This window comes from Heloderma suspectum, chromosome 3, assembly GCF_057233095.1.
Source record: "Heloderma suspectum isolate Gila_16-S chromosome 3, 16-S_ref, whole genome shotgun sequence".
In the NCBI taxonomy this organism is placed as follows: domain Eukaryota; kingdom Metazoa; phylum Chordata; class Lepidosauria; order Squamata; family Helodermatidae; genus Heloderma; species Heloderma suspectum.
Window position 1 is genome coordinate 129,756,402 of NC_139460.1, and position 12,988 is coordinate 129,769,389.

The 12,988-nt window shown below is 41.3% G+C and overlaps 1 protein-coding gene across 2 annotated transcripts in view; it reads right to left on the bottom strand.

Annotated features, from left to right (window-relative positions):
• Positions 1 to 1,285: 1,285 nt before the first annotated feature.
• Positions 1,286 to 12,988, bottom strand: part of EDAR (ectodysplasin A receptor) — a 111,467-nt gene continuing 99,764 nt past the window's right edge. For both annotated transcript variants that reach the window (XM_084841796.1, XM_084841795.1), the window contains 6 exons: positions 12,643 to 12,777; positions 12,462 to 12,536; positions 12,072 to 12,144; positions 10,868 to 11,027; positions 7,382 to 7,442; positions 1,286 to 5,454 (listed from right to left, as the gene is read on the bottom strand). In XM_084841796.1, the coding sequence (XP_084697922.1) occupies positions 5,135 to 5,454; positions 7,382 to 7,442; positions 10,868 to 11,027; positions 12,072 to 12,144; positions 12,462 to 12,536; positions 12,643 to 12,777 (824 nt within the window). In that variant the 3' untranslated portion in view covers positions 1,286 to 5,134. The remainder of the gene's footprint in view (positions 5,455 to 7,381; positions 7,443 to 10,867; positions 11,028 to 12,071; positions 12,145 to 12,461; positions 12,537 to 12,642; positions 12,778 to 12,988) is intronic.

The window sequence follows — 12,988 nt, forward strand, 5'->3', positions numbered from 1 at the left end:
TCAGAGAGTCAAGACTCCTTTGCTAGACTCAGACTCCTTTACTCATTAATCATCATATGAGAGAGAGAGAGAGAGAGAATGAGAAAGAATAAATTTTGTCCAATTCCCCCATCATCCAGTTTGTTTTTTTCTGTGCAATGGGTAGCTGCTATAGCAGAGAAAAATGGATTCCAAGGAGCAATTTTGTGTTGCTGCATAGATCTCTCCCCCCACCCTCTACTACCCCCAGGCTTGGCACTCGTGATCTTAAAATTACTTGACCCAATTTGTCTTTTCTGTGCAATAAGGGTTGCTACTGGAGCAGAGAAATGTAAGTTTAAAGAAGTGCCTTAGTGTGTCCTGGGGATCAGACCCAAATTTTCCCTTGCAGTCATGATCTCTGTCAAGTGACTTGCCTGTTTGTCTTTCTGTGAAGTGGGTTTCACCTTGACCCTTCCCACCACCGCTATGACCATTTTTAATTATGGACAAATTGGATGCCTAAATGGAAGCTCAAGATAGCTGTAAGGGGTGGTGAAGGCCATATACGTTTTCTCCGAACACAGAACCACATGTGACATCATGCAACTCTTTTGAACCAAGGTAAGACTCTATTCTTGAAGACAGGTAGATGCTAAGTAATTGGAATACATAGCTCAAGGGCGCAATCCTATTCAGATAGGTGGCTGCCTCCGAACTCGGAGGCGACCGCCTATCCAAAGCAGGGCAGGAGAAGCATGGAGGGGATCATTCCCTCTGCGCTTCTCCTGCCCTGCATTTTCGGCTAGACAGCCGATTGCGGCTGTGAAGCTGTAGGAGGGCTGAGCGGGGGAGGCTGCTGCTGTACGACACATTGTATGTGTCATACAGGCATTTCCGCCCCGGAATGCCCCCTGGACCACCCCTTTTCAGCTTCCCCGCACTCCTCTTGTGAGCACGGAGGATGGAGCTGTTCCACGCTGCCTCCGAGGCAGCATGAAAGTGCAGGGAGGTCAGTACTCCAGGAACCAACCTCGAAGCAGGGACTCCGAGGTCGGTTCCCGGATAACCAGATACCCTGTGGCCGTCTAGCCGCTGTCTAGTGGCCATAGGATTGCTTCCTCCGTGTCCTTAGGGTCTTTGCAAAGGAGGAGGATGAGGAGAAGACTAGATCTAATTGGCTCCACATAATGTGCTCTTTGGATGTTGGCTGTTGTATACAAGAGTCTGAAATTGGTTTATGGTACTGGAGGAGATGCTGAGAAGTGATATAAGTATATAAACTAAACTGTATAACCTAAAACAAAAGTATCACCATGCATGTGTTGCATTGCTTTATCTCATTACCTTTTTTATTTGTTCATAATGTACAATAATAATAAGTTATATATACAGAATTACACAAAATTGTTACAATAGAAGCATTTTTTGGCAAAAAAAATGCAGAACTAGTTCTGCTTTTTGTTGCATTCCCCCCGCTGCTAACACAATAAAAAGCATCTCTGTGTGCTAAACAAAAACATTTTAAGTAGTCCTGTGTTCACACTGGTACTATTGATTCCAAGGCCCTGACGTTCTCGAGGGCTTGATGAACAAAACTGGTTACTATATTTTTGTGGTTTTGGTTTTTTTATAAAGTACATAGTACAAATCCCAAAACAAAATAAATGGCAGCCTAACCTTTTAGTTGTTGATTAACACTGTACATAGGAGGTGGGGTGAGGGAGAGAATTTCTGGAGCTGCAAAACAAGGAACTGAAATGACTGCATGTTTTGTTGTAATTCCACAATTATGTTCAGTAAGTAGAAAGAGCTCTGTGCTTGTGGATTTCCCCAACCAGTAGAACAGAACAGGAGTGAAGATCCAAATCCACACCCAGGAGTATGCATATAGTGTTACTGCACGGTGTCTCCATCACTGACTGACTTCTTCCTCTGAATAGTTATATAAGTAGAAGTAAGAGGGCATATCCTTGAGTAGAGCAACAGGGATGTGGCTTTCTGCAGCATTCAAACATCTCTGGATTGGGGTCTCTGTCTGGTAGCTTTCAATATTTGCAAAACGGAGGAGCTGTTCCCCTTCACTACAGGGCTCAGATTTGCTCTGTGTGTACAATTGACTGCGAAAGCTGTGCAACTAGATCAGGGGTGCAAAGTTTCAGAGTTATCAGTCCAAGGCACTAGTCTGGGGCTCTCCTATATATTTATATATGTGAAAATATATTTAAAGGATACAGCAAGCTGCACTGAAAAACAAACAAACAGTGGTTACATTTTGCCATTGCAAATTAATTGCAGGAGGTAATTTTAGCCTTATTCAGAGGGGAAAGGATATTTCCGAGACAGTAAAATATTCTTTAAGCTTAGAATACAAGCGCTCACAAGCTAACAAACCGGGGGCCACATGTAGACACATTAAATGACAATATTAAATATTCATCACATTGACCTCATTAGAGTAGAGTCTGTTTTCTATTGTCATTTGTTTGGAGCTGAGGAGGAAGGAGGTAGGCATGGGTATTATTTTCAAGAATATGAATTATAGTTTTATATCACTTTTGCTCAGTCATGCAACTAGTAATTAAAAAATATTGCTTTTTAAAGTCATGGTGTTTCTTTTAATAATAATAACTTACTGGAATCTGTCATCATAGCACTTTGTGATGAACTGAACTGTAAATTAAGAAAACTTGCTAATTAAACTACTACTGGATCCCGGACTGCGTAATTATGAGTTTACAAGGCCTTCCTGCCAAGAAAAATAAGTACTGTTTTTCCTTGACTTTTAAAAAATTTACAAATCCAAAGCACAACCCAGGCTATCAGGGGCTCAGCATCCACACAGGAAGGGAAGAGCATAAGGCTCAGTCGAACCTGTTCTCTCTTTGCCCCTCAGCGCATGTCCTTCAGAAGCCCGTGTCCCATCCTGTTTACCAGTTTGGTTCAAGTGCAAGTTATGCAAGCTCTGATAGTGAGTGAGAGGAGACACGGCTGTCCAGAGACCCAGGCCAAACCCCCTGCTCATGGGCACTGTGCCAGAACGAGCATGGATCAGCATGCCCCACATTAAGTTACTGCTGTTGTTGTTGTTGTTGTTCAGTCGTTCAGTCGTGTCCGACTCTTCGTGACCCCATGGACCATAGCACGCCAGGCCTTCCTGTCCTGCGCTCTCTCCCGGAGCGTGCTCAAGTTCATATTCGTTGCATCCGTGATGCTATCCAGCCATCTCATCCTCTGCCGTCCCCTTCTCCTTTGGCCTTCAGTCTTTCCCAGCATCAGGGTCTTTTCCAGGGAGTTTTCTCTTCTTTCTAATGCTTTTGGTTTTATAAGTGTTATACTTGGTTTTAAAAATAGGTGCAAAATCAAGGCCGTTATGTTAAATGGGGTAATTTAAGCCAATGAGACCACACCTGTGTAAATAATCATTTAATCACCACCTTGATATACTGGTCTTCACACTTTCTACCTACAGGGAACGTTTCTCACCTTGATGTCTGCTGAGGAACATCTGGCATCTGCAACAGAATCCCTGAGGATTCTGAGGTATGTTCTGAAATGCACATTTAGTTCACATGGTCAGACTATTGGGTCCTCCGATCACCACACTTGAACTGACTGTGCACTCAAGTGTATGCTCCCAAATCCCCTGCAGGTTCACATCCTGGGGAAGATTAGTCATGGTGAACAATTGGCCCAGTTCAGACGTAATTACAACCGATGGTTTGTCATTATGAGAACAAACCTACATGAACCTCAGGCTTGTGTGCTCCTCCCTCTCCTCTCCTCCATTCAGAAGGTTGAATGCTCCTCCTTTTGAACTAACCATGGTTCCCTGTTACGTCTGAACTCAGGGAAATGAGGTTTATTTGAACTGTGGCTGGTCAAACAAGCTATCATTAAACCACCATTTGATATCCTGGTTTGTTATCTAATGAAAGTTAGAACAAACTACAGTTTTCTGAGTTGAGACATAACAGGAAACTGTGGCGAGTTCAAAAGTGGATGATTTCTCTCCTCACACGGGGTGGGAAGAGGAAAGGGGAGGGGGAGCCAGAAGTATGAGAGTATGCGGCTCTGCTCATGCAGACTCATTCTAGTTTGTCACTGCAAATGAGTCAGGCTGTTGTATTTCAGACACTCCTATTGATCTTCACTGTGTTAATAGTTCCTGTTATAGTTGTCCATGGAGAACTGTTTCAGTTGAAGTAGATCACAGTTGCTAAAACAGATCATCAGTTTCTGTTGAAGATCATAACAGTTGTAGCCAACACAGTAATCATATTTTAAAATACTCTCTATAAAAGAGTTGTGATAGTAATTAATTTTAATTACATTCAAAACTGGAGTGGACAAATTTGTGAACAGTACTGATAGATGCATTATAATCTCTTATCCCAGTAGTGACCTATTTTGGAGAGTCAGTAAATACCCCCACATGCTTCTATGATTAAAGATGTTTTCCCTTCTGATGTATAAAAGATGACCACATTAATATTTTTGCATAATACCTGATCATATTCATAAATGGGTTTTGCCAGCTTTATAATTAGCATATACTTCCACTAGTACATATGGCAATATTTCTGAAATGTCTGTGTGGACCACATATACCAAGACTTATCATGTGCTGAAATTTGGGGGGGAAAGGACTAATGTAGTAGCTCTTTCAACAATTATAATACAGCTAATCTAAGTCAATATAATTTCACACACACTTAAAAAAAATACGAGAGGAAACTGATAATCAATTCAATGCCAAATGTAGCAGAACTGGCATTCTTCTTATCTGTATCTGTCAGCACTGTATCTGATGGTAGTTACTAATTGCTGAGGACTGAAACAAAATTAAGCCATAGCAATTAAATCAGATTTCTTCAAAGCAAGCAATGATACTGGCAGGCTGATCTGTATCTATGCTTGTAAATGGAGTCGGAAATGAGTATCTTTTATTGGGCTCAGCCATTTTTCATTCAAACATTCTTCAAGTTGAGCTCCTTGCAATTGTCCGTGATAACCAGTAACACACCTTGGCTCACTTTATTCTTGGAACAACAGGAAATGCTACTGAAATCTGAAGGCCATCTATGCTTTCAAGATTTTGTCTCGTTCTGGGTCCTGTTGCTCGTGGAATCCATGTCCTCCTAAATCCTTTGGAAATGAAGATCACAAAAACATGTCAGGAGGCCACCACCGGATCGGGCTTGGGCATCACTTGTGCCCACTCCAAGACATCTGCACAGAGAGACTCAACGGCATCTAGCCGCTCAATCTGCACTAGTTTCGTTAGCAGTTCCGGAATACTATAGCCTGCTGTGCTAATGCGGTCAAAGAGCTGCATGCCGTCTGTCATGCCGCCTATTTCGTCACGCTTCAGTCCAAAGCTCTCAGCAAGGTGACGCCAAGTCTTCACAATGGCTTTCTCTGTGTTGTATGTAGAACTAAGCATCCTGCTGGTCTTCTCCAGACAATCAAAAGGCAGCTCTGTAGGACTGAGGCCTAGAGAGGAAGTTTAGAATCAGATTAAAGAGCCCTTTCTCCCCTATTTCACATGTGTCTCCCTTAGAACAATATTGTATTGTAACATGAAGGTATATTTACACTGTGCTTTTATAATGTTGTAATTATGTATGGATTTATCGCCATCACTGTTGCATATGTATTCCCACCCACCCAGCACTGATTATTCTCCCAGGAACGTTCATTACTTTCTGTTGCTTTTATTTATCTTGCAGTGGAAACCACATCAGAAGTTGCTTAGTTATTGCTTTTTTGTCATGCCCCTGGTGGAGGACTCCTCCTCCGAGGAGCTATAGCTTTCAAAGATGAATGATGCCACTGAACTATCCATATCAGGAGACCTGGAGGAGCCTGGGCCTTCAGGGGAGAGGACCACAGGTCCATCCCCACAGGAAGAGGAGAGCTCTGCTTCAGAGACAGAGGCTGAGTGACCCCCCCCCCAAGTCCCAGAGAGCATCGTCACCTTAAGAGGCAAATCAGCAGGGCTGCTTTAGGAAGTACCTGACTCCCAAGAAGGACTCCTCAAGAAGAGGGAACTCCTTAGAAGCAAAGCTTGTAATGTACTGCAGCTGAGCCTTGGGTGGGGCTCAGGTGGTTCTGGTAAGATAAGCCCACATTATGACTCTAGCTTTTGATGAAAACAATGCTGTTTCTTCAGCTCCTTGTGCCTGGTATCTTGTTTCCTGGACTTGTGTTTGGACCTCTGTATTATTGACCTTTGGACTTCTGCCTGATGCTGCCTTGTGAACATTCATTCTGCTTGACTGATATCCTGTGCATTTATTCTTGGCTACTGCTTTGATTTCTCTCTAGAAAATCCATGTTTGCCTGGTAAAACTGTGCTTGACTTTTGCGTGCTTGACTTCTCTGTTGTAATCAACTCTGTGTTTTGCATAGCAGAGAACTGAAACTAGTTGGAACAGGACATTTTTGCTTTAGCACTAGGTAAAGCTAAAGTGTTATATCTTTTCCAAACTTTTATTTTCTACCAAGAGCAAAAGACTGTGGAAAATCTATTAATCCAGTGCGTCTCCTTTCCTTGTCTTGTTGTTTCCCTTCCTCATCTTCCCATCTACCACTGGTGTAAGCTTCAGACACCCTTCACACAAGGCAGGGAAATTTAATTGGAGGCTTACAGCCAGGGGGAGAAGAACAAGCCTCCAGCTATGGTGAAGGCAAGAAGTGTCCATTTATGACTGGGATCCCCAGCAAAGAGAACTTCCCTCTTTTTTAAAGAAAATATTATTTTCACCTTGAGGGCAAAGCATATTTCAGGTAAAGGCTGAAATTCCTGGTGGGGCCTACTGGTTTCCCATCAAATCTGAGGTAAACAACAAATCCAGCTGAGAGAGAGAATTTTTCAAAGGCTACTTCTGAGGTATTATTATTATTATTATTATTATTATTATTATTATTATTCCAACAGATAGAACTGCTTCTGGAAAAGAAAATTCATCTGCAGCTGTAGGTTTCTGCTTGCAGTATATATGCCTTATGTACTTGAAGACCCTGCAGCTGAAGCATATTTTAAAAGAAAAGTTGAAATTAGGCAATCCATTTTCCAGCTTACATCATAAACTAAAGGAAAAGTGTTAACAGGGGACAACAAATCCCAACTTATGTCCTGGGTCCTTTTCTCTTTTTCAGATATTGATTACAGAAATGTGCAGGGTTTTGACAGCTGAATATGCTTGTCTAAAACACCAGCCCATAACATCAGAATATTTGGTCAAATGCTTCCAACATTAACTTTTTAAAAATCCAACTTTCAGACTTGGATTTGTTTATATCCATTGGTTGGTGACATATTGGCATTCTTGAAGCGACATTCAGCCTCACATTTAACAAAGAGAATAATGGGGTTATAAATTACTGTTTACACTTTATATATTTTCCTTTCACCCACCTTCCGCAACACTGCATACGTTAGCATACAGATCAAGTATCTTTTTCCTCCGGCTTTGTATCTAAAGAAAATAAAGGACGAAAACATTTCTTTTTAAAGAGTCAGCTTTCATTGTTTCCTCAGACATGTGTAAAGAGACTAACGGAGACAGGATGTTGTGTGTATTCTTCAGTTCCAAAAACAAACAAAAAATGAATTTGGTATTAGGTACAGAATATAGCTTCCTAAGAATCTCTGTGATAGTGGGTTTTTAAAGCACACGTTTAGCTTTTATGGATGTGAAGACAGGCTTGTGTGTGTGTTTTTTTAAAGTGTGGGCATTCCTTGATGAAATCTGAGGTGTGGCTGAATACCGTTTTCAGTGGCCAGAATGGGACTTAGGTGTCAAATACAGTTTGCCTCTTTACGTTACAAGCAGAGGGGAAATAAATTAAGCAAAGCAAGCTAATATAAACCTACTTACATTGCATAACGTATTGCAGAATTCAGATTGCCTTGGTGCACAATGTTTATTTTGGGTTGGTTCCAAAGCTGTGTGAATGGAACACGCTGTCCCCACCTGGACTCTGCCAGTGCTGTCTTCTTCAGGTCCCTGTACCCCATCCCACACTGCAGTCTCCTGACCCTCAAAAATGGATTTTCAGGGAGCACAGGGGGCCACAGTGGGGAGGAGTGAGTGAGAGCAGAATTCTCCTCACGCTTCTCTGGATCCAATCCTATGTATTTATTTTATTTCAGAGTACATGCTGCCTGGACTAATTTGAAATAGTACAAGAGAGACCCAACAAAGGACAACCAGAAAGTTGCCAGGACAGTGTTGCCTCTTTCTTGACCCTACCTATGCCCTCTTCTCAGTCAGTGGGATGAATATAACTCCTTGTGCTGTGCGCCAACCCATCTATGTTGAATGAGGTGTTAGAAAAGTTGTAGCAGCGGAGCAAACCCATATTTTGCAAGGTTTTTTTAAAATTCCATGAAGGAATGTTGGAAACTTCATAGTTTGCATGGCTCTGGAGAAGAGCCAACAACTCAGATGTCTATTGTGTCCTAATTGCTGCAGCTTACATCTTTTTATATTTAGAGGTCTGACCTTTAATATTTCTGTACTCTAGCCCTCATGACTACGCATCCCAGCATACATACAAGGACTGAGCAGACGTTACAAGACTTACTAATAAATGCATGAAGGGGGGGGGGAGGGCAGGGCCAGAACCATCCCACTGTTAAGCCACTAGACTTAAACCTTACTCCTTTCCCTTGCTACACATATACAGTAGCAAGCTTCATAACATCAAGAACTGTTAAACAAGAAATAATAAAATATGCAAAGCTTGTGTCTCAGTCCTGTCTAGTGTGTCCTCCTTTGCTGCGAACTAGCTACCAAAATAGTTATATTAAGGATATTTGAATAAGCAAAACTTGAGCTTGCTGAAGTTCTACGAAATCCATCTCCAAACTCATTCCGACTTGAGTCCATATCAGATTGCATGCTTTGGGTTTTTTTCTTTTTGCATGAAAATCCCTGCATATTTTCATGCATATTTTTCCAAACGTATATATCAGTTGTGCACATCTTTGAAATGTATGCATTAATCTCCCATTGATTAAAGCATATGTGTGTCCATTTTTTCAAAGTACATATTTTTCATGCACATTTTTCAAATGTACGCATGCTGTCAAACACGTTTTCTTGGGTCCACGAATCACATTGGAAGCTCGGCAATGTACAGATATCGACCGCAGATTGCATCCAAGCCCGTGTACAGTCCAGAAGGTGCGAACTGGGTAAAATCCTGAACCAAAACTATTTGAAATGAATTTCTCATACCTCCCTAAGTTATATTTGTGAAGGTTTCATGGGAAACAAGCTCTGTCATCAGAGAACCGAGAAACTCTGGTCTAACGGCTTTCATGTTGTACACTACCGAGGCCCACAGAAGAGTTAAAACTCTAAACAAATGATGCCAAGTCAGTGTATGTCCATCAGCCCTTTTAAGGAGAATTCACATTTCTCACACACAAGATCATCCTCTGCCTTCGATCAGTGACATTTCTGCTTTTCTTTCTGTGTTTGCTCTTTGAATAGACACTGTCCAGACTTGGCAGGAAGAATGCATAAAATATCACTACTGCATAGCCTACATCCTAAGATCTTCTGGTCTGTAGGGCTGGAACAGCTGTGGTGAATTAAGCAATTCTACCTACACCTTCTGAAAGAGGGTTATAATCTGAGAATTTTTGGCCCCATTGCATGCCTGCTTTGCCATTAGTTATTTGTTATTAGAAGAACTTTTAGATGGAGTAAAAACTGGTTTTCATAAAAGCAATTGCTTTTGGCTAACTTCATTTAGAGAATGTTGCTGAAGGGAGCTGCAACCCTTCGGCCTGAACTCAAACTGCAGCTTCGGTGACCTCCAGGATTGTTAAATAGACAGAATCAGCAAGTGAAAATAGGAATACAAAAATGAGGGTTAGAAAACACATCTAGGGAAACAAGGTAGTGGGGGCAGACTAAGTACTGTTAGCAGAAGAAATTGCTCCGCTAGCAGAGCTCTGCTGCCTTTTCCTATTGTGCAAACGCCAGCAGACCACTTTGTAGACCTAAGGTGCACAAGCAGTTGCACAAGCCGAACTTTAGCTGGTTTCTCCTCTTGCGTTGGATTCTCAGAACTTGGTTTCCACAAGTGCAGTGTGAATTGTGCTAGCGGAGTGACATTGTTGGATACAATCTTGGGCACAACACTTTGGGGGTACAAGAGTTGTCTTTCAATATCTAGCCAATATATTAATGCCACAATACTTTGCAGAAACATGTCAGTTCAGTCAAAACTATTCCATTCTTAATCTCAGTTTTGGCATAGGCTGAAAACGGGGTGCGGCCTGTCCGTTAATTTCTCCACCAGCCTCTGTTGTGATCTCCTTCCCCATTATTTAGGTCCTGAATAACGATGGCTGAATCTACACATAGTAGTTATATCTTTATCATACCGTTATCATAACTATTGGTGCCCATTGGTGTCATGTATACCAATAGTTATGATAATGGTATGATAACGGTATAACTACTATGTGTAGATGTTCTATGCTTGATTGCATTTAATGTGTCTGTTTTTCTTACTGTTATTGTAAAATAGCAGCCTGGGGAAGTGGGGAGGGGGGACACATTCAGGTGGAGGAGTTCCGTCCTTTCCTCCTGCACCGTGGTTCCAATGAAAACAGCTCCTCCCTGAAGCTGCTGTTCGCTGTGTATGAGAAGCTGTTACTGGCACCAATAGCAGCTTCCCTCCTGCAGCATATAATGGTGCAGGGGAAGTGTGATTTTCATCTAGATCATGGCAAAGAATTTAAGCCATGAATTAGTTATATTTTATGTATTCTTCCTTTTAACTCTGGACAGTGTTTGTTCAAAGAGCAATTAAATTAATCACTCAAAACTTATCAAAAACATCACTGACTCAACATATCAGAAGCTCAGATGAGACTTACGCCAGTTGATTTGTTGTTAGTAGAAGACTTATCTCTCGCCAAATGTACTAATGACAATAAGCAGAGTTCTGGTGTCCCTTGCTTGTCAATAGCAGCTTCTTCATCACTGTCCATACTTCGGCTTAAAAGTCTCTCATTCTCCGAAGAAGCATCATTTTCACTGGAAAGAAAAACATAAGGATTGCCTTTCTAGAATGACAGCATGCATGATTCCAGCAATGCCTTTTTCTTTGTCTTAAATTAGCATAAATTTATTTAATATATGCATAATGTTTACAAGAGCTAGGCTGAGCCATAAGTAAAAGTTGCAACGGAATGCATGAGGCAACAGTGCTTCTTGCATGAAAATAAACACTCTCCACCTGTAACCTGGAAATAAAAAATGAATAGGACCTTTTACAGCCCAATCCTATACATCAAGGGTGGGCAGAAGGTAGATCTCCAGATATTTTGGACCTCAACTCCCAGATGTCCCTGCCAGCATGACCAATATTCAGGAATGCTGGGGGTTGAAGTCCAAAACATCTGGGGATCTACCTTCTGCTCACCTGAGTCTGGGCAGTACGGCTTGTTGAGTTCAATAGAGCTTCCTCCCAGATAAGTGGGGTATAGGGTTGCAGTATAAGTTTATCCCAGAAATGGGGAAACTGCAGCCCTCCAGATGCAGTTTGACTTCAACTCCCATCTTCCCTAACCCTTGGCTATGCTGGCTAGGGCTGCTGGGAGTTGCAGTCCAACAACATCTGGAGGGCCACACATTGCCCATCCCTGGTTTATCCACTGTGTGCCTTCCCAGTTTGAAGGGGATCTATGGTCATATACTTCAATCCAGCAACCTATTGCATGGATGACTTGCCCATTCATTCCAACCAAGTTTCTACTCCTTTACACACATGGATTGACTCCATACATTTAAATTAATAGGAATTGACCCATATGCAAAAGATTGTTTGTAGTTTTTAATTTTAAAGCAAGTGATTGTTTTATTTCTTTTTTATATATTTCTTTTAATACCAACCACTTAAATGAAAGAAGGCTGCAATCCTAAGTACTCTTAGTAGGGAACAAGCACCACTGAACTCAGTGGGACTTACTTCTGAGTAAACATGCTCAGGATTGCACTGCACACATTACTTCCAAATCACTGTAGCCTGCTATCATGTTCTTTCCCCACTATCAACATGCTTGTTTTTATATCACATACCTCTTGACAACCTTAGCTGGAGTTGCTGTCAATTTTCCAAACTCATCTTTCTCTGAGAAAATCACCACATTTTCTGTAAATTAAAAGAAGAAGGAGATTGAATTGGCGAGAGAGAAAAAAGCATTACAATTGTGAATACAATTGCCTTGCTAGCTTCTTCATATGAGTAAGAACAAATCACCAAAATGTGGTGCTGAGTCTTAATTAGTCAGGGTGCGGATGCGTCAACTTAAATTCTGGGTTGCATAGATGCCTTTCCAATTATTCTTCTATGTGGAATTTGAGTTCAAGCAGTTAAAAGAATACATTTTCACAGGGCATTGCATCAGGACAATTTAAGCTCCGTAGGATCTGATGTGTAAAAAGCAGAAATTATAAAGTAGTTCGAACCTTGTACTTCTTTTTTTTCTTCCTGCATATTGGCCTGGGCTTCGACAGTCTTCACCGAATGACTGGTGCAACAAGCTGGAATTTCAAAACATGCCTCTTGTTAAAATTCAGCAATTCTCAGCGGCTGTCTAAAAAGCATAGGATCTCAAAGCAGGAATTCTCTTTATTAATAGGCAGTTACCCTGAGCTGAAGTTTTAGTTTTCACAATGTAAAACATGATGATCAGGACAATAGCAATAGCCATTATGAAAATCGTCGACATGGCAATGATAAGAGCAGTAGCAAGATGTCCTTGTCCAGAAAGGTCTCCTGGAACTACAAAGAGAGGTAATTAGTATTAAGGCAGCAACCTGATAAAAGACATTTTAAAGTATTTATCATATGAGTTTTCATCTATGATTGAACAATCTGTGTAGGATAAAAACAATATTTCAGAAGCAAGAAACATACTTCCTTTGTTGTTCAATGATATACACAAGTGTTACAGCATTCAAAGAGGCATTCCCTCCAATGTGTTAGAAGAAGG